Source organism: Pinus tabuliformis, chromosome 4_2, assembly GCF_031772625.1.
Source record: "Pinus tabuliformis cultivar Carrire ecotype Pingquan chromosome 4_2, CPIR1, whole genome shotgun sequence".
Classification (NCBI taxonomy): Eukaryota; Viridiplantae; Streptophyta; class Pinopsida; order Pinales; family Pinaceae; genus Pinus; species Pinus tabuliformis.
This window is the reverse complement of record NC_142304.1, coordinates 406,549,086-406,576,634: the sequence shown is the minus strand read 5'-3', so window position 1 is coordinate 406,576,634 and position 27,549 is coordinate 406,549,086. Positions and strand designations below refer to the sequence as shown.

Below are 27,549 nucleotides of genomic sequence, written 5' to 3'. Positions count from 1 at the left end.
TAGATTTTCCCCTTCTCCATTTCTACTAGTTGGATAAGCTTGAAAACACCAAAGAAGAAAATAGAGTATAGGCATGAGGTTCCCATATTAGACACGAGTTCATGGTTGGACCAAAACTCTCCTTACAGACGATTTTATATTCCGTCAAGATATCATCGGACAAAAGTTACAACCAAACATAAATAAGATGAACATAGGACTAGCAAAGGGATACAGTGTCACAAGACTCTTTGAACTTCAGCGACATACACATTCAAAAGCCAGGATTCAAGTCTAGGCACAACACTTATTCACGTAGTGAAGAAAAAAGCAAAACTCAACAAGGAAGAAAACAAAGAAAAAAGAAAGAAGACACAAAACCAGGAAAAAAAATCAAAAGACAAGAGAACAACATGACTAAAACCAACATGATGTGAAAGCATAATAAGAAAAGCAAAACTAACTACCGAGAATGAGTGCAAGATGAGTGTAAGGAAAGGAAAACTAAGATGCAACTAATCCTACTCCTATCCATACTCCTATCCTAATAGCTAGATGGTCGGGGTTACGTGTAATGAAATTTCTAGTGAAGCCATCGTAGTTGTTTCGGACCTGCATCCATAAAGATATGAACAGTTAAAATAGATAAAAAGTTATGTGCAACAGAAAATACAAAAACTTGCACACAGGAAGGAAGGCCTTACCTCTAGACATAAATACGTGTCACAACAACTACTTTTACCCAATCCACATGCTTACCTCCATGATGGATACCACTTTTCAACAAACCTCGGAAGCTTCTTGTGGTTGCATCCTCTTCTTCACTGAGCTTCTTAGAAAGCACGAGGAAGGATTGAAACTTGCTGCCTGCAATAGAGCTTGCCAAGTAAGATTGTTCCAGCCATTCAACGATGGATCGTAAAATTCGTAATCGCTGTCTTGAAAGCCTCATGATATCTGAAAAGATGGATTTTCGATTCGAGAAGTAGGATCACAATGGGAATATTGTAAAGAAAAATAGATCTGATCATCCTCGGTGGTCATGCCAAGACAATGCAGACCTGCCATAACCATCAGCGAAGGTTGAAGTACCTCACCTGCTTGACAGAAATATGAAGAGAGAGATGTTAAGCAATGGAGATCTGAGAGCGTGAAGCAACTATCATCAGATGTGTTGATGGGAAAATGATAAGCCGAATGATAGTCACCAAAGATAGAGAAATGATCAGATGAGCTAGTTGGGACGTCAGATTCTCGGTTTGTAATGAACAAAGAAAAATACATTTGAACAACCTTGCGAACTCTTTGAAAAATCAAACCAAGTTCTTTGTGAGCTAGATATGCTGGATCACCTTCCTGTAACTAGTGACCAATTGCGCAAGCATCATAGTCATCACAAGAGTTTAAGAAGGATTCTATCACTGTGAATCTATGAAATCAGTTGAGGCGAGGTGAATGGAGAGGAACTTGATTTGTGTGACAGATTCTGTGTTCATCATTAGACAAGGAGATTTCTATTGTGATGAGAGGACATATTTGCAATAAAAGATTCAAAAGAAGATCGAGGAGCTGACCATGAAGTGGGAAATTCGATAAGTATGATTGCGGGAAAAGATAGTCTTTGAGATGATCAACTTCACAATTCCATGGCTTCATGAGAGACAGACATTCCCAACCCAAGTATGACATGAGATATTTGCATGAAGATGGATGCACTATAATAGATCTGTGAATTTAGTCATAAGTGAAATTTTTGAAAATTTGAGAGATCACACTCGGAATACTAAACATTTTTTACACAGAAATTCACACTGAATGAAACCATGTAGATAGACCGATTGTGCGTGAGATACCAGATCTGATTTGGTTTGGGGGGCTTACCACCGTCACGAAGTCCTGACATAAGCATCAACAGACATTGAAGTGCCTTGACTCCCTGGCACGTCCCAGAACTTTCCACAATTTCAGAATCACATTTTGAAGCTTGAACCAGATCATGCATGGGTTGAGGGTGGTTGTTTTTACTAATTTCAAAACTTCTCTCCAAACAACAACCATCTCTATCACATATTTCACCAGATTTTTCAGATTCAACAAAAATCATATTACTCAGTTGAAGAGGCTCTTCTAATAGTACATTCAACGATAAATGCATTGGTGACATCCCATGAGAAAGCTAATTTGAAGAGTTGTCTTCATGTAAAAGAAGAGATGATGGGGAATGGGAAGCATACCCTATGATTTGACTATTTTCAATTTCATCATGGACAACCTCACTGCCTTATGTCAATTGATGAGATAACTCATCAGATGAAGAATCAAGAGAACATGGAGTATCTTTGACATATGTAGATGCGTTGTGAATGGTAGGACGCAAGGGACAGTGAGGTGAAGAGGAAGTTTCGATATGGGCATCTTCTTTGATTGAAGCATATTCTAGATCTGAATTAGAATCTTCATGAGAAACCAGAAGATCACATGATGTGTTTGGGTATTCATCATGACATATGGAAGCATGGGAGTGATGACTATCCAAGTCTGGGGTTGATCAAAATAATTGATTGTACAAGATGTTCCACCGATATTAGCATATTAAGAATCATTCAACAGTGGAAGCTCATTGTTTTGATGTAGACAATTTTGAAACAAAGAGGGAAGATTGATAGTGTCCTCACCTTTCTGCTCCTTTGCCTGTGTAATGTGACTACCTGTGCCTGATCACAATTTGAGCTAGCAGATTGAGAAGAAAGAGAATGCAAACAACTAGCTGGTGAAGCGGATTGATCAAGCGAGCAGGGATAATTTTAAGGATGGATATCTATTTGAAAGTTTAGAAACCTTGGCGAATCTTAGCAATCTATAATAGACAAATTATTAATTTTTTGATGATATTTTTATAAAAATATATGAATTTTTTATTATATTATATTAGTATATATAAGATCTTGGTGATTTTTAAGGTAAAATAATTTCAAACTATAAAACTTGGGCGAATTATTTTTAGAAAAAAAATGGAAATTGGTGAATATTTTTTTTGGAAAAAGTATAGAAAATTAGCCCATCGACAAATATTAGCCCCTAAAATTTTCCCTGCAAGTGATTCATGGTACAAGGAGTCATTACTTATAGATGATAGAGTGTGGCAGAGATGAAGATCATATTAGAGACTTGAGTTATGAATATTGACGTCCTTTTGTGAAATGGAGGAGTAAGTCTTCACTGTAGGCTTCCTGAGCCATTATGGAATTTCCTCCATTGAAGCAGGAGATGAATGAGAAGATGGGTTGGGGACTTGATGCACATATTTCTCAACTTCATGATCACCATAGGGGGGCACCCACATTGGGAATGATAAAGGAGGAGGACAAGGAACAAACGGGGTGGTGGGCTCCTCCCTACAATCTGAGGTGCCTCATGATTCGCAAGAGTTGGGGAGGAAGGGAAATCAGGAGGTTGTTATGAAACCAGCTCAAAAAAAGATAGAAACGATAGCTCAACGCCTTAGAAATAAGCCTCTTCAAGGGGGCAACCTCCTTTACATTACACAAATGGGCAATTCTTAGATGATTCAAATGACAAAACTTCCTTTCTATATATAGGAGTCTACGGGGTCACAATATAACCAAGCCGACCTAACAATAATAATATAAAGGCACAAAAATAACAATAGAGGGATTCTATGGGGCACAATAATAACAATATGTGGACAATAGGGGCACAATAATAACAATAAGGGATACAACGACAATAGTAATGGGTGTATCACTAATATTTTAGGAACCTAACATGCCCCTCTCCTTCAAAAGAGTGTTGTCCTCAATTCTTGAGTAGTTCTAGATGCTTCTATATAAAATTCTCATCCTCCCATGTGGAATCTTAAATGGGTAAGTTCTTCCACTTGATGAGATACTCTGAAATTGATCTATTTCGTAGCTGTCGAGTTCTTGTTTCTTTGACTGCTTCAGGTTCCAATATGATTTTTCCTTCCTCATCAAGTTCTGGAAATATTGTCTGAACTGGAAGTTTGTCACCTATAACCTTCTTTAAGCATGAAACATGGAAACCTGGGTGCACTCGAGAAGCTGCAGGAAGCTCCAATTTGTATGCCATAGTACCTATCTTTTGCAACACCTTGTACGAACCATAATACTTTGGTGATAATTTTTTATCCTTCTTAACTTGCTTGAGGGACATTTGTTTATATGGTTGTAGCCATAGGAATACCTAATCTCCTACATCAAAACTTCTTTCGCTGCGATGATGATCTTCCTGCTGTTTCATTCTATTCTGTGCCAAGGTGAGGTTATCCTTTAAGAGCTGGAGAACTTGTTGGTGATGCTCGATGTGATCTTCCACTGCTTGAACCTTAAAATTTTCTCTTAAATATGATGTGATGAATGGTGTATGATATCCATAAAGTGCCATAAAAGGGGTTGTTTTTGTTGCAGTATGGAAGGAAGTGTTATACCACCATTCAGCCAGAGGCAACCATTTGACCCATTGTGTCTGTTTATCAGATACAAAGAAATGAAGATATCCTTCCAAACATTTGTTTACTATCTCAGTTTGCCCATCAGATTGAGGATGATAAGATGAGTTATGAGCTAACTGAGTACCAAGACAAGAAAATAATTCTATCCAAAAATTTCCAGTGAAAATGGGATCTCTGTCACTTAGAATAATCTTTGGGTTTCCATGTAGCTTTTGAATTGTTTCCATAAATGCAGTAGAAATTGTACTCGCTTTAAATGGATGAGATAATGCACAAAAGTGTGCATACTTGGTAATTCTGTCCATTACCACCATGATAAAACTCTTTCCTTGACTTGGGTAAACCTATGATAAAATCCATTGAAACCTCCTCCCAGTGTTGGCTTGGAATGGATAAAGGTTGTAATATCCTGGAGTCTTAGTTGTTTCAACTTTATTTTGTTGGCAAACCAACCATTCCGCCACAAACTTTTGAATATATGATTTAAGGCCATCCCAAAAAAAATCCTTCTTAACCTTGTGGTAGGCTTTTAGAAATCCTGAGTGCCCTCCTAAGGGAGAGGTGTGCAATTCCCTAAGAATATTTTGTTTGAGTTGGGAATTCTTACATAGCTATACCCGATCCTTGTACCATAACGAATAATTTTTCCAGATAAATGTATTAGATGTACTGGGATCTTGTTGTATCTTTTGAATGAGTGCCCACACTTCCTCGCCATTCTTCCATTCATCCCTTGCTTCATTTATCCAATCTGGTTGGATAATAGAAATGGCACAAAGAAATGCTTCCACATCCTCATCCTTTCTTGAGAGTGCATCTGCCACAACATTTTGCTTCCCTTTTTTGTAGTTGATTTCAAAGTCATAACCCAACATCTTTGTGACCCATTTTTGCTGCTCTTCTGAAGATAATATTTGTTCTAAAAAGTATTTAAGACTATCATGATCTATTTTTACCTTGAAGTGTCTTCCCATTAGGTAGGGTCGCCATTTCTTAAGTGCATGTAGTATTGCCAACATTTCCTTCTCATAAATAGCTTTGTGTAAATACTTTCCTCCGATTGGACGACTTTTGAAAGCAATGGGTCTTTCTTCTTGCATTAAAACAACACTGATTCCATTTCATGAGGCATCACATTCCACAATAAAGGTTTTTGTGAAGTATGGTGTAGCTAAGACTGGTGCTTGGCACATTGCCTCTTTAAGATGTTCAAAGGCCTTCGTTGCTTCTGGAGTCCATGAAAATGCATCTTTCTCCAATAATGTTGTTAGAGGCGCTCTTATTCTCCCATAATTCTTAACAAACTTGCGATAATACCCTGTCAACTCGAGAAATCCTCGTAGATGCTTTATGGATGTGGGGATTTTCCATTCCTTAATGGTTTTAATTTTGCTAGGGTCTACCTTAACACCTTCATGAGATGCAATATGACCTAGATATTCCACCTCTTGTACTCCAATGAAACATTTGGATATTTTTGCATGTAATTGTTTCTCCTCCAATAGTTTGAGCACCATGTCAACATGTTGGACACGATCCTTCCAAGACTTGATATAGAGTAGTATATCATAAAAAAATACTAACACAAATTTTCTAAGGAAGGGTTTGGAAATGGAATTCATCAAACCTTTAAATGTAGAAGGTGCATTAGTAAGGCCAAAAGGCACGACCAAAAATTCATAATGACCCTCATAAGTGCTAAATGCTGTTTTTGGAATGTCTTCAGTCTTCATTCTGATTTGATGATATCCTAAACGAAGATCCAACTTGATGAAGTAAATTGATCCATGCAATTCATCCAATAATTCATCAATGATAGGAATGGAAAATTTATATTTAATAGTGAGCTTGTTGAGCTCCCTATAATCTGGACACATGCGCCATGATCCATCCTTCCTGTGAATTAATACTACTGGAGTAGAGAAAGAACATTGACTAGGTTGAATTATAGCAGCCTCTAGCATTTCTGCAACCATACGTTCAATTTCACTCTTTTGGGAATAGGGATATCTGTACGGCCTGATGTTTGGAGGAACACTTCTTGGAATCAAATGAATAGCATGATCATGATCATGAATAGGTGGGAGACCTTTGGGAGTCTCAAATACCCTAGAATGATTGTCAAAGACTTTTTGGAGATATGGAGAAATAGATGATTTCGATGTGGGAACCTCTAATGAACATAATTGTGCAATTACACCTCGTTGTTCCTTCTTTAGAAGCTTTGTCATACTGTTAGAGTTGATTACCTTTCCTGGTTTCCTTGCAATACCCCTTAATTCAACTTCCTTCCTTCTGCAGAAAATTTCATGAAAAGTTCTTGAAAATTAAAAGCTTTTGTACCTAAGGATTGTAGCCATTGGACTCCTAGTACAACATCAACACCACCCATTGTAATGGAAAGCATTGGGCTATTCAATACATATTCTCCCATGGATAACTTGATATTATGGCACTTTCTTGAGCAATTTATGGTTCCTTCACTTGCAACCATCACTTGACACTCTGGTGCTACATATAGGAAGTAATTCAATTCCTTTGCTATCTTACAATGAATAAAATTATGGGTACTTCCCGAATCAATCAACACTATTACCTTTTTCTTCTTGATATGTCCTTCCATATTGATAGTTTGAGAACTAGTAATTCCAGCCAATGCATTACAAGATATGTTCAGATTCATTTCTTCTTTATCTAGGGTTTGTTCTTGGAGTATATCCTCTTCTTTTGACATTTCTTGTTCCTTTTCTTCCTCCTCTTCACAATCTATGTAGAATAATTTCTTCTCAGCACACTTATGACCTTTAGTGTATTTTCTATCACAACTATAACAAAGCCCTTTTTCTCTTTTTTCTTCGAATTGTTGTGGTGTAAACCTTGTAGGTTGTGGAAGGCTAGGGGTAGCAACACTTCCATCTTTATAGTTGTGAGTGGTAGGCTTCCTGGTTGCCATAATTTTGCTTTCCATTTTTCTTGCTAACCTGAATGCCTTCTCTAATGAATCAGGTTCCCAAAGGCAAACCTCATGTTGGATATTATCCTTTAAAGTCCCTATGAACACATCAACCATATGCTCCTTTGGAATATCTCTTAACCTTATGTTCAATTTTTGGAAGTCCTCAATGTGCTCCATCATTGAACCCTTTTGTTTGATATTTATCAATTGGCTAAAAAAGGTGTTGCTTTTTGTATCCTCATAATGTGATATTATTTCTTCCATAAAAATTTCCCAAGTGACAATTTTTTACAAGAGCAAAGCCATCGATATCATACAAACTGATTTGGTTCCAAATATAAAGTTGCAATACGTACCCTTTGTGTGTTTTGCATATTATGCAGATCGAAAAATTGCTCCATCTGTAGTATCCATGTTTCGGGATCCTTGCCATCAAACTTCCTCATATCGATTTTTGGAACATGGTGGGTCTTCAATCCAACATTAGAGTCTATGAAATCATGATTAACATTTATTTTTTTCTAATCATGAGTTTCCTTTACTACCCTTTCACCATTAGTGACCATTTCTTGTAGCAACTTATTCAAATTTATCTTCAATTCTTCCATCTTATCATCCATGATATTCATCTTAGCATCCATCTTAGCATCCATGCCATCCATCTTAGCTTCCACGCCATCCATCTTAGTTTCTATGCCGTCCATATTAGCTTCCAGGTCATTCATTTTAGCTTCTACGCCTTTCTTGAAACCATCCATCTTAGATTCTACATCTTTCTTTAAACCATCCATCTTATTTTCTGTTACCTTTTGTGCGAGTTAAACTTGTTGCACTTGGTTTTGTAATATTGATATATCATGTTGCATTTCTTCCTCTTCTTCATGAGTCATGCTAGAGCTTTTAGGTTGCTTACTAGGTGTTTCCATTTTCTTTCTTTGGGGCATCAATTACCAATAATGATGCTTCACTATGCCCTTTGAATTCCTTCAAACTAATTTTTCAAACCAAGCTTATGCAAAAATTTAAAAAATACACACTATTTTCACTTGTAGGAGCTCGATATTGAATCTGATGTACCTCTGTAATTTTGGATCTCCCAGTTCTGAAATCGTGACCTACCATAGCCCTCTGCGTCCTCTTTCCAATGCCACTAGTCTGATCAAAATTGGATTCTCCAAGGAAGAGTTATGCCAAATCTCCCACGGTGACCTAATTATAGACAAGTTCAGTAGAGCGAACTTATACGACATGCCACATTCATTGTTTCGACATTAGTACCTAAAATTGATACATAGAAAACTAGAGGTTGTCCTCTTTCTGAAACTTCTGACGAGATTTCAATCTGATGCTCAAAACAAAAGTTATGGCAATTCTCCCCAGGTCACCTGTTTGGAATGTAATTTGGGAGTCTGCGAAAATTCCAACTTCCTCAGATCATATCTTTGCAAATATAGTGAGAAAAGCTCTGAAATTTGGACCTAAAGTTCAGAACTATTTCGACCCAAATGGGGTTTTTTTAGCTTTTGAAACGTCGCAGAAAAAAGTTATAGTGAAAATGGCACGATGACCTGTTTGGAGTAGCGAAACCCTAGAATCCAAAGCTCTGATACCAAATGTTAAGGAACCAACTCATAAAAGGATAGAAAAGATAGATCAACGCCTTAGAAATAAGCCTTTTCAAGGGGGAAACCTCCTTTACATTACACAAATGAACAATTCTTAGATGATTCAAATGACAAAACCTCCTTTCTATATATAGGAGTTTACGGGGTCACAATATAACCAAGTTGACCTAACAATAATAATATAAAGGCATAAAAATAACAATAGAGGGATTCTATGGGGCACAATAATAACAATATGGGGACAATAGGGGTGCAATAATAACAATAAGGGATACAACGACAATAGTAATGGGGGATCACTAGTATTATAGGGACCTAACAGAGGTTCATTGTATTAGGAAACATGAATCAAACATTTAAACTCTTGTCTCAAGAAATCCGGGTTCAAAAGTTTGTCAGGAATTTCGTAATAGAGGTGAAGGAACTGTCCAGTAAAGTCCTCAACTGATTCATCATGCTCCATTCTTGAACGACATATTTTTTCACAGACATCCCCATGGCTATACTTATCGAAATATTTCATCATAATCTCACCAAGCTGGCCTAATGAATCGATAGAAGCAGTGGGTAATGTATGACACCAACATTCAACATGACCTTTGAATGTGAGGGGGAGTAGTATAGCCTAGACATATTCAGACTTTATTTAGTGACAATGGAAAAGAGTCATAACTTGAAGCATATGCACATCAAAAGACAATTCACCCTCACCATTGAACTTCAACTTGGACAGGTCATGAATAACTTCCACAGGGATGGTACGGTTAGGATTTTTAGAAAAACATCCCGGGATTATGATTTTAGGAAGAGCCATTTAAAATAAGGGATTCAAACCAGAATCTATGGGTGCAACCTTTCATCGGGCCCTCCTTCTAGTGCCATTTTATTGACGGTGATGGAAATCCATCAACCAATGGTATATCCCTGATATGAAGTACCAACTAGACCTCACACCATTTGGTGTAGGAGTCCCATCTGATAAAAAGGACCAGTTTCCATATACTTAGAGATCTGCCTTGGCTTTAGCTATCAGCACATGAGAGTGTTATGTTGGTATATTCAAACAACAAGGTAAGTGTGCCTGGTGAGTGAGTAATGTAACATATTTCTAGGTTCTCTTATTGTAAAGGGGGAGAGTAAAGTGAGCCTCTAAGTGAGAGGTAGTAGTACCACCCAGGAAGAGGCACACACAAACTAGAAAGGGTCTATCCAACATCCAGTGGAATAGTTTCTAGTGGATGCAGTAGTCGTTAAAATCGAAATGCAAGGGAAAACACGTACACCATCCATTAGAGTAGTCCACACAAATGTGACAATCATTAGTAAACAAGATAGGTTTGTCTAATATCCCTCAGAGTAGTTCGCAAGGATGAGACATTAGCGATAACCAATACAACACATTCTCAACAATGTACGTACCGAAACAACTAAAGTAGTTCAACTATCTTAGTACAGGTTAAGCAAACATGCATTACAAATGCCTAAAGAGTAGACTTACAAACATCTATAAAACATGTGTGAAAATGTGCTAGCCTTAACAAGCTTCTGAATTAAGAAAAAGTCCCAAGACACATTTGTACACCATACATCACTAGTCCCAGTAGTGGGACATTGGAGCCACTCCTCGCTCCTCAAAGAACTGACTGAAAAATCTCCATGCTTCGTGGGAGGAGCCAAGGTGAAAATTCCTTGCACATACAATGGGAGGGGTAAAGGGTGATGTTTGAGCCTTGTGACTCTTGGACTACCCTCATTACCATTCAATGTCATATGACTTTTTAACTAACATGACTCTTCATCTTCATTTGTGCCTGTTGGAATTTCACTTTACATTACATTCGGTTACAACATATATGGCACATAGGAGTGATGTGGCCTTGATAACTCATGACACAACTTGACATGACATTGCTGACATGTACTAGCTCACTATGGTGGCAATGTCAAGATGTTGTTGTTGCTGAGTGATGGATGTGTTCTTGGATGTGATTTGTTTTCACCTCTATACGGCTTGGCACTGCGGGGTCTTTAATGGTCTTGGTCTTGTAAGATGGTTACATGCATGTGTTCCTTTCACTTTAGCTTTTTTTGTACATCTAACTGCAAGTAAATCTCCTAGCATGTTCGCTACTTCTTCATCTCGTTCATCATCTCGCCATGATCCATTAGTGTACCTGTTCCTGCAATTCACTCTTGACGGGATGACATCAAATCCAAAACCTCCTAGTTTAGGATGATGGATTGTTTTCCATGGTATGGTCCTAGGAAAAATGTCAATATGGGAAGAGGGCCCAGTAATTGCGCACTGTGCAGTTCTAGGTAACAGAGAGGGAGACTCGTCACTGAGACTGCACAGAGCATAGCTTGGGCTTAGATGAGGAACTCCGGGGCACAATCTTCACTGTGAGGGAAAAATGTGTATTGGCCATTGGGATGTAGGATTGTGTAGTTGAGGAAACCAATGGCCGTTGCAAGGTGGGACCCTGAGGGGCACCTCTCTGTAGTTTCCTAAGGGAAGACAAGGCCGAATAACAGAGGGACCAGAGGATAGCTCTCTACACTTTATGAGAGAAATGATTCTCGGCTGAGGGAGGTCACTTGGAGGACACCTCTACACGTTTCTTGGAGTAGTGCAGGCCAAGGTCTCTTCACATTGTGGGGTTCCAATAAGAAGGAAGGAGGCTTGATCACTGATCTTGCAAAGTGCACAGTTCAGATCGGGCTTTGAGGCAGTTTCTACGTAGTTCTGGGAAGGAGGATAGGCTACTCACCTCTGGGATTGCATAGTGCAACTGACCCAGAGGAAAATCTCAAGCACTGCACAGTTCCAGGAAGCAGAGAAACACCACTGAGGGCTAAGACTATGTAGTGCAGCTTAGTCGGCATCTGGTGAGAGGGTGTTGTCCGGTCAGAAGGATTTTCAGAAAAATGGCTAAGTGTGGGAGGTAAGTGAACTAGTGAGGACTTGACATTATAATCACACACTTAGCATACTTCAACAACATGAAAACATAGACCACTGGGACAACAAGACAAAACATTTCCCAGTGCGCGAATGTCTAGAGGTAAAAGCGACATGGGTGAGACTTGGGATAAACCTTTGGACGACCGTGATGACACTTGTATGACAATGATTACAACTTTGTGTATGAGTGCGATAGGTATTTACATGGCTATGAAAACTTGTATACGAAAAGACCAACCTTCAAGTTCACCAGAACGATTCACAAACATGACATAACAACCAAACATGTCAAAACATGACAATTGATCCAAGAAGAGAAAGGGAGTAAGACATGTAGAGGAAACACATGGAATTAATTTCAGTGCTTGAAACCATGCATGTTATTGAAGACATAATGATATGAAAATGATGAGAAGTCCTTAAAGCTACAATAAGAGGTGTATTTTGAATATGTTCTTTGTTTTGCATACCTAACCTCTAAAGGGTTATGCACCCGATAGAGTCTTCATGCGGTCCCGATCTTCTATCGTACTTCCTTGGTCTGCTTATCTTTCTCCTCAACTCCTTGAGAGTCATATAGCATGTCATCCTTATTCATGGCCCCTGAGAGACACAATTGCGCAGTTTCAGTGGGCAGTGACTGTTGTGGGATGAGGCTTTGGGAGGACACATTTGTGTAGTTTTGGGATCCAAGGTAGACTGGGCAGCTAAGGGACAAAATTGCGCAGTTTTAGGATGCAAGGCACTGCTGCAGGATGAGGGCCTGGGAGGACACACCTACATAATTTCAGGATACAAGGCACTATTGTGAGATGAGGGCCTGGGTGGACACATCTGTACAGTTTTAGGATGCAAGGCAGACTGGGTAGTTGAGGGATAAAACTTCGTAGTTTCTAGAGACAATGGCTTTCGGATGAGGGAGGACACTGGAGGAAACCACTGCGTAGTTTTGAATGCTAAGGGAGGCTAGGATTTCTGTGCATTGTGATGTTCTAGTAGGCAAGGGAAAAGCTTGAGGGTTGCAGATGCGAAGTGCGTAGTTCATGAAAGCTGGATGAGGCCAGGTTGTTGGGGAAACTCCAGAATTTGGTTAAGTGTGGGTTCAATGGAACTGATGTGAACAGGGATATAACTTGACTATGATCACACACTTGAACACTTAGTGATACAACATACACCATCCAGAACATATACCACATACTTCACTTAATGTAACAACCTTTGTGGCAACATATGACAAATGCAACCCCAATCATAGACTTTTAGAGGATAAAGGCGACACTTGTGCAAGAGTGTGTGAAATGACTGTTAAACATGTCTATGTGGTGAGGACAACCCATTCTCACAAATATTTCCCATTGAAGCAAAAAAAGCTTCCCTTTGCATGAAAAGCTATAATGCCCATGCCCAAATATGACACATACTATATAAAGATAAAATCATGAATGACTCTTAAGATAGAAGAGGGAAGCTTGAGATCATAAGCTTACCAAATAAGTGACTAAGGGATGATCAATCACAGGATCCACAGTAGGTTCCGAAATTTGAGTACATGCCAAAATTTTGGAGGGTGTTGCAGTTGCTACAATAAACCCTCATCTTGAAAAGGGATGAAAATGAAATCAAGTAATGATTTTTGATCCAACTTAGAAAATTATCCATTTACAATAATAAAATTGGTGGTAAGTTCCCAAATGATATGCATGCTTACTAGACAATTATCATTTGGTAAGTACTTTAATGTAGCATTATTGTACAAAAATGCCCCAAATATATCCACTATAGGTTTGTTAAGCACCTTAAGGATTTTAGATAATTATTCACAATGAAGTTTGAACCTATTTTTACAAATATAAGTCTAAAGTGAAATATAATTTACAAGCATTTGATTTACTAGCAATGGAGACACACTAATCACACCTTGAAAAGAAATTATTCTTTGTGATTTCAACATATGGGAGACACTTTTTATTATCTGGTTGAAATGGGAATGTGAAACTTGAAAAATATTTAATTTATCAAGGTTCTTATTGGATTCTTTGGGAAGTAAATGTTAGGTTATATTTGAAGACAATTATTTGACGGGAAAATTTGTTGCATCTAGATATTGAACAAGTTAGATGCATAGCTTTATTTGAATTTTGGTTAACAATCATACTAACATTAGAGACTATTCGAATAGTATTTGATATTTATTTTTATAATTCAATATTACCATTCATTGCCTTAAAGTCACCTTTCTAAAGTTTTTCTTCTAGTCATACAAGGTTCTTATAGGTAATGACCACATTTTGGTACCTTGCATTCTAAGATACATCAAAGGTTTCAAATTTCACAATAAAAAGAGCTCTTTTGTTTTCATTTATTTGTCTAATTCTATAGTGAAATTTGATTCCAAAGAATGGAATACAATTAATCTTGAATTTTCATCCATGGAATGCATCTTGTTCTACCCTTGAAACATTGTCTTGATGGGTTTTTTTAGAAATAAAATCACCTTTGCAACAACATATACTGTGCATGGTTAAGATGAAAGATTCATCATTTTGAACATATTTTGGTTCCAAATCATTGTGAGAAATGCTTGACCTGGGATTTTTGAGGTGCCTGTACAATATTTTTGTTATTATTTATACATTAGTGTAGTGCACAATCTCTATAAGAGGGTATTTCAATTAGAGAGGTTTATATTCTAATGTATTTCATATATTGACTACAATGTCCATTATACTTTCCTTTGATATCAAATCTCGAAGTGTGCTCCTAAAGTTGATAAAGTGGTTTGTAGTGTACCTTCAGAGATAACTTCTTTCTTTTAACCAGAAAGCATATTTGTATTATTTAATTCTGCATTTGGTTCACAAAAAATACATCAGGAATTATAAATCTAATTTACCAAAATTCTCCAACTGTTTTCTCCTTTCCAATAGGAATACATAATTTTCCTAGGGAGAGTATATCCGAGCAATAAAAAAAAGGGGTTTTGTAGGTGAATACGTTGAAAAAATACCCCATTAGAATAAACAATTTACAACAAATAACGCTACTAGATATTTTTTTAATATACTTCGTCCACCACTAGGGAACTATAGCAGGCCCGATCTTTCCATTAATCTTTAATTCACCTACGTTCAATTTACACCCTTTGTTAGCATACTCATTTGCTTCTTTGTTGATTTATCTTAGGACTTTGAAATATGCTTTGGATGGGATATCTCCCACAATTTTCTTGATTCTTTTCATGATGTTTTCCATAGTTTTATCCCTTGGGAGGGAGCCTTTGACCAGATGATGCGTGATTAGGAGAGAATATCCCATAATCATAAGTGTGTCCACCTGATGTTTTTTTGGTTAAAAAAAGTCTTTGGTAGAGACCATATATCTCTACTTGATTATTTTTCATATGACCAAGATCCCATTAGTACTTGAACAATTTGTCCTCCTCTAGACTATAGAGTACCCCTCCCTCTCTTTCCACCCCTAGGTTTCATTTGGATGCCTCATCGAAATAGAGAATCCAACCTTGTCACAAGCTCTTCCATTCTCTTAATTCTACCTGTGCCAGTCTTAGCTTCCAACTTTTATCTATTTTAGGCTTGTTCCATCCTATGCAGTTGTCTAAAACTATAAAAATTTTGAGCCAATCCCATTCCATTTGGTCTAAGGTTTGTTGAGAAGAGTTTTAGTCTATCTTTTGAGCTCCAAACTTAGCAAACAATGAGATTGATTTCATCATTGTGCTATGGGGAGGAGTATTCATGTTATTGAAGATTGTTCCTTGCTAAGCATACTTTCCAACATTTAGGAGAGCTTCCCAATAAATTTGAAAGAGAGGTTTCCTTGAATAGATTCCAACATAATTTGTTGTCTATGAAGAGAAGAATTCTTGAAACGTAGAGGGACATTTTACTCTACTAGAGAGTGGGGCAATTGCTTACATCCAAGCTCATATGGGAGATGTGTTCCACTTGAGGCAAGAAAAAAGGACACTGAGAGGGGCGATGAATGCCTCCCTTTCTTAAATTCTCAGCTATCAAAATTTTTCTATGAGAAAGAAGCCAACAAAAATAGTTTACCTTTGGATTAATGTTAGCTTTCCATATTTTTCCAAGTGTTGAGATTTGGAGGAACTTGAGATTGGAAGAGAAGAGTAAAAAATCTGTCCTTCACCAAATAAACCAAGGCATTCCATCCTACTTGATTTTATTCCTCTGATCTTCATGGCGTGCATTCCACTAGTTGATCACGAAGCTTGAAGGCCAAGTGCCGAAGATTATGTGGAATATTTCTAAATTTCCATCCAACCCAATTAACTTCCTCGTCCCAACTAGAAATATCAGCTAGTATGAATTTTATTTGAGCACATAAGAATTCTCTTAGAGGAAGAAAATCCTATAAATTTTCTAGTGGCTACCGATCCATTATTTTATTAATCCATAATTTTATGTTTTCCCCATTTCCTGGCTTCCAATATAGACCTGCGAAGGAGAGGGGCTATTGATACAAATATAATTTCTTGATTGGGGAGCACCCTATTTAGGATTGAATTGAATTTATACTTTTTATTCTCTTTCCTTGAAGTTATTTTTCCTTGAGAATTGCCTTCCATCAGTCTTCTTCTTGGGTGATGAATCTCTAAACCAATTTCCCCCCTATTGCTTTATTCATTAGCATAGAGTCCCTAATTCCAATCCCTTCATGATTTTTACGATGCTTCACAGTAGCCCATTTAATCATATGGAATTTATTTGTAGTTGTTTTACATCCTTTCCATAGAAATTGTGAATTTATTTTGCCAGGAAAAAGAGAATTCTTTGTGGAGCAAGAAGCGCTAAAATTGATAAAGTGGTAAAGCAGAGGATGACTGATTTAATCATAACAACATGTCTTGCAAGATTAAGCCATCTAGCCCCCCATGAAACAAACTTTCCTTTGAATTTTGAAAGAACACCTTCCCAAGCTTGGGTTGAGTGTGATTTTAGGCAAATTGGAATGCCTAAATATTTAAATTCTTTACATGTTTCCACTGATTGAAACCCCATTATTCTTCCAATTTTTCTTTTCTTTCTAAATGAAATATTCCATGTATAGACATGAGATTTCCTATAATTTTTTTGACCTTCCAAAGCTTCAAGAAAATTATTTAGAACCCATTTTAATATTATTTATATTATTGAGGAAGCTCCACCCATCAAAATTATATCATGAATAAATTGAGAGTGATTGATGCTCTTGTTGCCTCTGACAAACCTGACTCCTGGGAGGTGTTCAAATCTTGTTTCAAATTCCAATATGTGGTCGAGGGAATATTCCATAATGATATACAAGAAGGGAGATAAGGGATAGTCTTGGGGAAGGCCCCATGAGGCATGGAAAAACCCAACCACTCTTCCGTTAACTAGGGGGAAATCCAAATAAATTTTGTGAAAAGAGAAATTCAATGAATGAATTTAGAATCAAAGTTAAATTTTGTCACCACTTAATAAGAATTAATGAATCACTCTGTCAAAGGAATTTTCCATTTGAAGTTTGATAATCATGCCTTTGCCTCCTTGATTTTGACTAGAATTAATAGCCTCTTAAATAAGAAAGATGATATCAAATATTTTATGTTGATGCACAAACACTCTTTGATTTTTTGATATTATTTTTGAAAGAATGGGGTTAAGTCTTATGGACAAAATCTTTGAAATCACTTTATGTGAAACATTACAAAGCGAAATGGGCTTGAATATTGAAAAATAAACAATGATTAATTCTTATGGAATCAACACTAAAAATGAAGAATTAATTCCACCCCTCATGTGATTATTCTTAAAATTGTAACCCGCCATTCTACAAAAATCTATTTTTATTATCTCCAAAAACTGATGATAGAAGTGGGAATAAAATCCATCAGGTCTTGGAGCTTTGTCCAAGTTAAAGGAGAATACTACCTGATGGATTTCCTCTTAGTGGGATCTTTTATCTAAGCAAGGTTATCCTCCTGAGATACATATTCAGGAATTTGTTCCAACATTGATAATTCCGCTTCAGAGCTTATTGGGGCCTTGTTGCTATACAAATTAATAAAGTGATAGATCACCTCCTCTTTAAGTTGAGAAAATTCCACGATTTTAGTACCTCTTGCTATTATCTCTTTGATGTTATTTTTCCAGACTCGGTTATTTTCTGTTTATGAAAACAATTGCATTCATATATACTTCCCTTAACCAAATACTCTGGGACTTTAAATGCCAATTTCCTCTTCCTCTTTTAATGCTTTATGATAAGATGAAAATTATTCCCTTTCTTCCTTATGTAGGCCATTTGTCCTAGGGCTATCCTCTGTTTCGGATTGTATAATTTCCATTCTCTTTTCATGTAGCTGTATCATTGATTGTCTCTCTGTTTGTTGTTGTTGAGCCCATTTTTTTAATTCACTTTTTAATCACTTAATCTTTTGTTCCTAGATTGTCATTGGGCTTCCCATGACCCATTCACTCTAGAATTCCTTTATAAGATCATTGAAACTCAACCTTCTTGCCTATTAGACAATAATGGAAGGGAAGGGGCACACAATTGTTACTTTTAGTGATTTTAAGAACAATTAATTTGTAATCCAAACTATTCAAAGAAAGTATTCGAAAATAGACCAATATATTTTGAGACAAGAATGATTTTTCTATTAAGAATTTATCTAAACGAACATCAATATGGTCCGGTCCATATTGTTTGTTGCTCCACGTAAATTTGTTGGAGGAATTTGTTATTTCCAAGAAATTTATTTTCTCGATGAGATCTTTCAAATTTTCCTGAAACTATTCTCTAACCCAAGATCCCCATTTATTTTTCCGCTGAAGTAAATTTGTATTAAAATATCATCTAAAGCTATAATTAGAGAAAAAAATGGAATCCATAAGATCCAACAAAGAATCCCAACATTCTTATTTTTCTTGAAATTGTACTAGCATATAGATATTAACAAAATAACATACATGATTCCTCATATCATCATTCAAATGGTATGTGTCATTCCCTATGCTACTCCTTTCTTCTGAATTACTATTTCCAAAAGGAGTATGAATGTCAAAATGTTTCTAAGGAATATCAAGGCTCAAAGGTTCTACATGTTGATATTCTTTGTCCCTAATTTCCCTAGCTTCGTCATTAATATTCTCTCTTGAAGCAAAAGGGAATATAAACAAATCCTAAGGATTGTCCTTAGTTGGTTTCATAGTGGAATCATGATGGATTCATAATTCTCTACTAGGATAGGAAGCTTATTAGATAGTATCACTTAGGTCCTCTACATAGTACCTCGAAGTAGAGTCTCTAATTAATAATGGTTTACCATTAGGAGTGAGAATAGTTTCATATGATAAATCCATTTGCAAATTCCCTCCTAAGGTAATGGCCACTTTTTACAGGAGCATGCCCAATGCATTAGGGATATCTACCACCAAAACATCCATAAGCATGGTTATATTAGAACAAGCAGCAAGAAAAACCTCTAAGTCTTTAATAAGAACATGGACCTTGATTTATTTAGAATCAAAATCACAAACATTTCTATGAGGCCTAGTAATATACAATTGAAGTTGATTCATTAACTTCGAGGAAGCACTATAATCAAGCATATAGTTATGAAGTAACAATTTTTTAACTACTAATGTGAGGAAGAAAGGTATATGCCCTCCATTTCTTATTTCATAGTGCATATTTTGTAGAATAAAAAGAGGGTATTTAGATACTTTGTTAATGTTAAAGAATCTTTTGACTTGGTTTCTTTGAAGAAAAATTTTAATCAATTCAATAATAGGCATATACATATTCACTTTACCAAGTGCATTACCCAAATCAACAGTTAAAACAACTTCATTATTCTTTTAGATTGAGGGAGCACTATGATTGGTATTTAAAGGTAATGGAATTATAGTCCGTCCACTTGAAGGGAAATTGTCATTATTCATGTAAGGGTTAATGTTTTTCTCATTTCTTCTTGAGTAATGCAACTTATTCTTTTTATTAATCCAAGGAAAAAGAAATAACTCCATTGATGATTTAAACAAAATTACAACTTTCATACACACAACCAAGTGTGTATTTAGAATTTTAACATACCCCCTACTATCCATAGCCCCTACTAAGGGTAGAAGGAGGGAGTTATTACGATGATCCAACCTCCAAGGTACAATTATGGGGGCGAGATCTAAAATTTTATCTCTTTTCCAACCTTTTCAAACTCAAAACCAATGATGCCATTATGTTCATCTCGTTAATACCTTTCCAACGATATAAGATATGCCTTGATTGGCTTCCTAGATTGAGAGTTATGGCCTTTAAATTTTGTCCTTTCAGAGTCTACCATGACCTCCCAGCTTACCACATGGAACCCATGTGGTCCCTGTGTGACTATCTAGACAAGTGCCCCATCATACGTAAGTGGCAGCCACCTTTTCCTTGCCATGTAACCCTGACTTAAACCTTGGGCATCCCTCTTAGTGCCTCTATCCAATTCCTCTGATGCCTGGGAGGCGGGATAAAAATTTCTTTTACGTTAACATACAAGAGGGTGTTTCATCTATCGAGTTCTATCACCTCTTGAAACTTGACCCTATGCAACTTAACATAGCTTTGAATCCACCCAGTGGATAGTGAATTGATGAATCCATGTCCTCTGTCACCACTCCTCCTATTTGCAAGCCTTAGAAAACGTTTTCCAACTCTTGTGCACTTTCAAGGTTTTCACCATTGACCTAATGTCTGAAGATGACAACCTTACCATCACTTGTTGTAGACAATATCCATTATGACTTCCGTATATTATTTCAAAACTACCTCCAATGTCACACACCCTGCTCTTGATTCTTAGTGATTTCCCAAAGAATTCCACATACATTTTTGTTTTTCAGTTTCCATCCATTGCCAGACTTTCAAGACCATGATACGTCATGCTGACATCACATGACCCATGTGGCCTCCTATGGGAGTGACTTATGTCAGTTAATTTTGGCCCCTTGGACTTGCTAAAAGATTGAATTGTGGTGCCACAGATCACATCAGAGCGCCACATCACCCCCTATGCATGTCATTAATCTATGTGGCCTTGCGGTCCCATTGATGGCCCTAGGGGGCCTGTGTTCCTGGTTTCAAAGCACGGTTCCAACTTTTTTGTAACAACCCCGGTGAAAATTCCATGTAATAAAAGTTAATAAAGGAAAAATAATAACCACAGTCATGGGACACTTAGTCCAAGCTGAATGTTGGGAAAGACATCCTAGTGTGGGTGTTCAATTGGTTTATTATGGATAAAGGAAACTAGAAAAGGCAATGGCAAAGACTTTGGAAAGGAATGAGGCATTAATTGGAATTTTATTTATGAAAATAAAATAAATTAGTAGAAAAGGAAGGTGAAAGGTCACAAGTTGCATGTGAGGAGGAAAATGAAGGAAACTAATGGAAAATGAAGAAAATAGAGGCCTAATTAATAAAAAGGCTTATGAGGACCATTTGGTACCTTTTGTTAGTTCAGTTTTGGAGCTGTCTCTCTATTCTCTCTCTCACACACTCTTGTACACTTAGATTTTTATTGGAGCACTTCATCTTTGGATCAAGGAAAGCAAAGAAGGTAAGAGGAAGCAAAGATCAAGCAAGGAAGAGTAGGATCAAGGAGCTACTATGGAATTACTTGCAAGTATTGATTTGCATGTGTGATTTCCTCGCTAGTTTTGGCATGCATGGTTATGCATGTGTGTTCTTAGTTCTATTGTTTTCATTGGCATGGGTTTTGTCAGGTGCAATAATGTTCTTCAACCTTGCCTTACCATTTCTAGATAACCACGGTGTAATGGGTTCTCATGTTTTTAGTTGATTTGGATTGCCATATGGATTCGAAAATAAGTGAGGTGGTCTCTGAAAGAAAGAACACATGACCTAGTGATCCCTGAATCAAATTTTGGATTGCGGTAAAGCCTTGGCCTAGTAACGCCTGAACCAGATTTTGGGTTGCGGTAAAGTTGGATTTGTTGTTACCTCGGTCGACCTAGGAATCCTTAACTAGTGAATGGTGGGATATACAGTAAATCCTAGAGGTGGTTGCCCTTAATCAATGATCCAAAATAAATTTTGGATAGACTCATAAGTCTAAGTGTTCCTCATAGAGGAAAATGAAAGTCCAAGGAAGTTCCTAGACATGGCCCCATTCAGAGATATTTTCATTCTGAATCTACTGCAACTTGAACGAGCAAAAATGGACTTGGGATGCAGAAGTTATCACCAAAAGAAGATGCCCTATGTTCTTTAGAAAAAGAGGAAAAATCCTCCAAAATGGGCAAAAAACCCTTATAAAGGGAAATTGCATCGGACCAGGGAAAAAGAGCAGACTTAAGAGGAAAGGGGAGAAACCTCCAATCCACTGACCCAATGTATTAGATTGGAGGCAGACACATATGTGATATTGGGACACTGGATCTGGCGATTGTGATCACGCGATACGCTGATCACCGATGATCGGATCGACGAATCAACATCAGCGATGCACATAACCCCGAGTCGAGCGACATTGTGATCGCTGATATCAGCGATCAACGACCCCCGATGCCGATAAAAAGTTCGGACCCGATAAGTTTTCAAACCCTGATTATATAAAATTTCAGGTCGAGGAATTTCGATTTTCACGTATATTTGGGATTTTACCCAAAACACATATGTGATGCGATAAGCGATGAATCTAGACCCGAAAGGGTTTATAAATGCAAACTTATATTGTTTGAAGTTCGCCATGAAGCCATTCGACGGTATTTCAGTGTTTTAATTTATTCTTACAAATACAAAGGAAAATGCCCGAAAGCAATAAAACCGGACTTGAAGGGGAATTTAGGCACGATCTATATAGTTTGAGTTCCGTAAAGACGGATTTTGGGTGGGCCTCAAGCGGTAAATATTTTTGGGCTAGCTCCACCCGATCCCACACAATGAATGACACATGGCTTGGCAGAGGAACAGGGAAATCGCCTTTTCAAGCGGGTAACCCCCATACTCCTAAGCCACCTGAAAATGCATGGTGACCATTGGATCAGAGATCCCATAGATCAATGGTGGAGAGTGTGATAGTAGCCAAAGATGGACCTAATGCGATATTAGGGTGGATGCGATATAATTTGAAGTCTGATAGACTACGTTTTGGTAGATTTTCTCGTGTTTACAGTGTTTTCTGTGTAAATAGGGAACAACTGTTTTTGGGGGATTTCAAGCACTGATGGTTCCTTCCATTACAGAACAGGTGGCCACCATCCCTGAAGGTGTTTAGCAATGATTGCTAATGCTCATAGGGGGATTTGAGTAGACAAAGGCCGGAAGCCAGAGAGCCTGAGAAGGGGAAACGAACAGACAACGCCGATTGGCTTTAAAGCCACATACTAACAAAATGACAGAGATGGAGAAGGCAGTGTAGAGGGCAGTGCTGAGACAGGAGCGCAGAATGCTAATCCAAAGCAGGAAGCAGAGGCAAAGAAGGAAGCCAGAGCCAAAGAGCCAGTGCCAGAACTAGAGCTGAAGAGCCAGAGCTAGAACCAAGAACCAGAGCCAAGAGCTAGAGCTAGATCTAAGAGCCAGAGCGAGAGCCGAGAGCTTCAAGAGCCAGGGAAAAAATGGTGTCTAAACCCATTGTTTCTATGTAAAACAGTGGAGTTGAGCCAAGAGCTTGTAAAAAGAACTTAGACCATAATCCCAGAGAGCCTAATCAAGTTGAATAGAGATCATGGAGACGTACCCCAAGAGTTTTGGGTGAACTCCTAATTAAATTGTTGTCTTATGTGTTTTATTATTTGCTGCATTGTTTCACTGTTATAGGTTTTATATCAGTCTAAGAAACAATTTACAACACATAAACAACTTAAAACATCCATAAGTATGCACCTTTTTTTTCCGAGGAAAAAATCAAAACTTTTTATTATGAAACTATAAAAAGTTTTACATGCTGATGATGTCTTAAGCCACACAACTGGCTCATTTGTTTGCTGATCTGCTCTACATTTAGGAGCTGTTCTGCTGTTTGAAAAAACCTGTACAGTCTTCCTCCCTGCTGGAGGCATATATAAACTCACATTGAGAAGTCAATCAAAAACTGGGGTCTCCTTCGACGAAGGAAAACAACCCCTTACAAAAATTTTAAGTGTCTATAACATATGAAGAACATAAAACAACATATATATAAGTCTGTTGCTGTAGCTTTTGCATCTGAGAAAATATAAAGGGACCGAGGTATGATATGGAGAGACTGTATAAACATAAAAAAAAACATAAAAATCCGAGAAGACTGCTGTCAAAAATGAAATAAGAGCTGTGATCATAGTGGCTGAGCATAAGGGGGCTGGTTTGTTATGTATGACTGCCCCTGTCTGATCTCTTCTACTGTCCAGCTGCCCAGATCCTGTTGTAGACCAGCCTTAGAAAGCTGGTCTGCTTCCTCATTCTTATCCCTGTAAATGTGGCAGATAGAAAACTTATTAAAAGATGCCTTTAAAAAAGAAATTTCTTCAACAAGTGTCTTCAAAATCTGATTTTGACAAGATGCATTTCCATTGACCCATTTTATGACATTTAGTGAGTCCCCAAAAATCTGTATTGTGTTGATATTTCTGTGAAGAAGCCAGCATAAGAGATAGCGCAAAGCAGATAATTCAGCATAGTTATTTGTGCCTGTACCCAGCCCAACAGAAGCTTTTAAAGAGTGTTCCGGATTGATGTGTATGCACAAGCCCGCTCCAGCCCTATTGTTTTGGGAAGCCCCATCAAAAAAACCACATGGTATGCCCTCCTGTATATTGATTGGCTTTTGATTTATTTTAGGATTTTTGTCTTCAGGGGGCGGTATGGCAGAGTATATGGCAGCAATATTGATGGCAATGACGGAAGTAGGGGTGTCCTTGTCTTGAAACAGACTTTTGTTTCTAGCAAGCCAAACACCCCAACAGAAGATAAGGGGCAGGTTTCTCATGTTCCCCTCCGGAAAGTTTTGCCACCATTTCCTCCAGGCTGCTTCCAGAGGATCATGACCCCACTGAGCTTTAACCTTGAGCAGAACAGTGACCTCCTCCCATATCTTTTTAGAGACTGCACAAGTTGTGAAAAGATGACTGATGGTTTCCTCTTCAGACTTGCATAAAGGGCATCGCCCAGGCCCAACTAGAAACCTGGCTTGTAAAATTTCCCATGTTGGGACCTTCCTTTTTAAAATGCACCAGAGAAAGAGCCTGGCCTTTACTGGACATTTGAGTTTCCAAATGTTTTTTGCCCACCAATCTGGTACTCCCCATCCCTTCTTTCCCATTAAGAAAGAGTATCCATCTTTTGGGGAATAGTCCCCAGTTTTACTTTGAGCCCACATCAAGCAATCTGGTTCATCTTTTATCCTGACATTTGAGCGTTGCAATTCTTTGATGAACACCTCCCACTCGTTCTTCCATCTGACATTTATTCCTAATTCTACATCATTCTTCCAAGCCTGTCCCCAGATAGTAGACTGGCCAACTTTCTCCACCTGATTTAATGATGTAATACCTTTACTGTCAAGGTGTCTAAGAAGCCCTGGTGATAAGGCAAAAGCTTCATTGCATCCTACCCAGGGATCTCTGCCAATCCTGATCTGTCTTCCATCTCCCACTTTCCAAGCTAATCCTTGCTCAATCACTGAAAAGGCTTCCACCGTGGCCTTCCAGATGGCTGAAATATTCTTTATCTTCTTATTTTGACTCCGAATCCAATCTTCCAAAGGGACTGGATCGATGTACTTCCTTTTCACCACCCTTGTCCATAGATTTTCCATAGTTATTAGCCTCCAACCTGATTTAGCTGCTAAAGAGAGGCTGAACTCAGGGAGTCTTTTAATTCCCCATCCTCCCCAATCTTTTGGTCTGGCCACTTTGTCCCAGGCTACCCAGGGTAACACCGAGGACTCCTTTGATCCTGCCCATAGAAATCTGCAACAAATTCTTCTGATTTTCTCCATCACTCCTTTGGGGATCCAAGTCAAAGCAGCCCAGTATACTGGAATGGCTAACATGACAGATTTGATAAGAGTCAATCTGCCAGCTCTGGATAGCCACCTGAAACTCCAGTGGGAAATTCTGGCTTCTATCTTTGCAATGAGCCAGTTCCAATCCTCTTTTTTATATGCTGCTGGCTTTAACCAAAAACCCAGGTATTTGAAGGGGGAGTCCAGTGGCTGAATGGGGAAAGGGAATAGATTAGCCATTCTATTCCTTTCTCTTCTTTCAAAATCTGCCACACATGCTTGGGATTTCCTAGAGTTTATCTGCATTCCAGTTGCTTTCAGAAATAGATCGAAAATGCATTTTAACTCCTTTAGTTCACTGAAAGATCCATTGGTGAAAATCAAAATATCATCAACAAAAAGAAGATGAGTGATGAAAAGATTGATTGCTACCTCAATACCTTTTACCTTCTCCTCTCTTCTGGCTTTGTGAATCAATCTACTTAGCCCTTCTGCCACGAGAAGAAACAGGAGAGGGGATAACAGACAACCTTGCCTGAGGCCTCTCTGGCTGTTAAAAAATGAGGAAGCTGCTCCATTGACCAGTACTGCAAAGCTGACATTTGTGATGCAGCCCATGATCCAGCTAATAAAAGAATAGCTGAAACCCACATGAGTTAGCAGCATCCGGAGGTAGAGCCAGCTTATTCGGTCATATGCTTTAGAGAGGTCGATTTTGAGTACTGCTCCCTTCTTTTTCTTCAGTCTGACACTATGAATAACCTCCTGGGCTACACCAATGGCTTCATGAATTTGTCTTCCATCCAGGAAACCAAATTGTTCCATTGATATATTTCTTGACAGGATTGGAGCAATTCTGAGAGCAATAACCTTTGCAATAATCTTGTAGATGCAATTACACAGTGAGATTGGTCTGAAGTCTTCAAAACTTTCCGGATCATCCTTCTTTGGAATAAGAGCAATAAAGGTTGAATTGAAAGGTCTGTAGACTTCTCCTTTCTGTCTTGACTCTTCAACTACCTCAGTTATTTCGGATCCTATTTGATCATAAAAATGGAGAAACAGTTTTATAGTCCAGCCATCTGGGCTTGGACTTTTATCCTTGCCCATGAGCTTCATGGCTGCTTCAACCTCCTCCTTAGATACCGGAATTGTAAGTTCTTCTGCTTCATCTTCCTCAATGAATCTAGGAAAGCATTGCGCTGTTCGAATGACTTCTGCAATGGTAGCCTCTCCCGGATCTGCGAAAATATTCTGGAAATGTCTTTGTCCTAAACCAGAAAGCTCTGGAAAGGAACTGACTTCCCTCCCTTCTTCATCTTTAAGGCGCCAAATAGTATTTGCAGATTTCCTGCCTTTTGCAAAGTTATGGAAGAACCTAGTGTTTTCATCCCCAGATTTTAGCCAAATTGCCCTACTCTTGATCCTCCATTCTTCTTCCTTATCCAAGAGGATTTTGTTTTGCTGCTTCTCCAAATGAAGGATTCTGTCCTTTGAGGCCTGCGAGGAGTATCCATCTGCCTCAATACTTTCCAT

The 27,549-nt window shown here is 38.0% G+C and overlaps 1 protein-coding gene across 1 annotated transcript; it reads right to left on the bottom strand.

The window, feature by feature from the left end:
- Window positions 1–483: 483 nt before the first annotated feature.
- Window positions 484–27,549, bottom strand: LOC149169695 (uncharacterized). The gene is made up of 5 exons (XM_089425295.1): window positions 26,826–27,549; window positions 26,544–26,653; window positions 24,705–26,313; window positions 722–936; window positions 484–591 (listed from the first exon to the last, which is right to left on the bottom strand). Exons 1-5 carry the CDS (start codon window positions 27,547–27,549, stop codon window positions 484–486), a joined length of 2,766 nt encoding a protein of 921 aa, XP_089281421.1.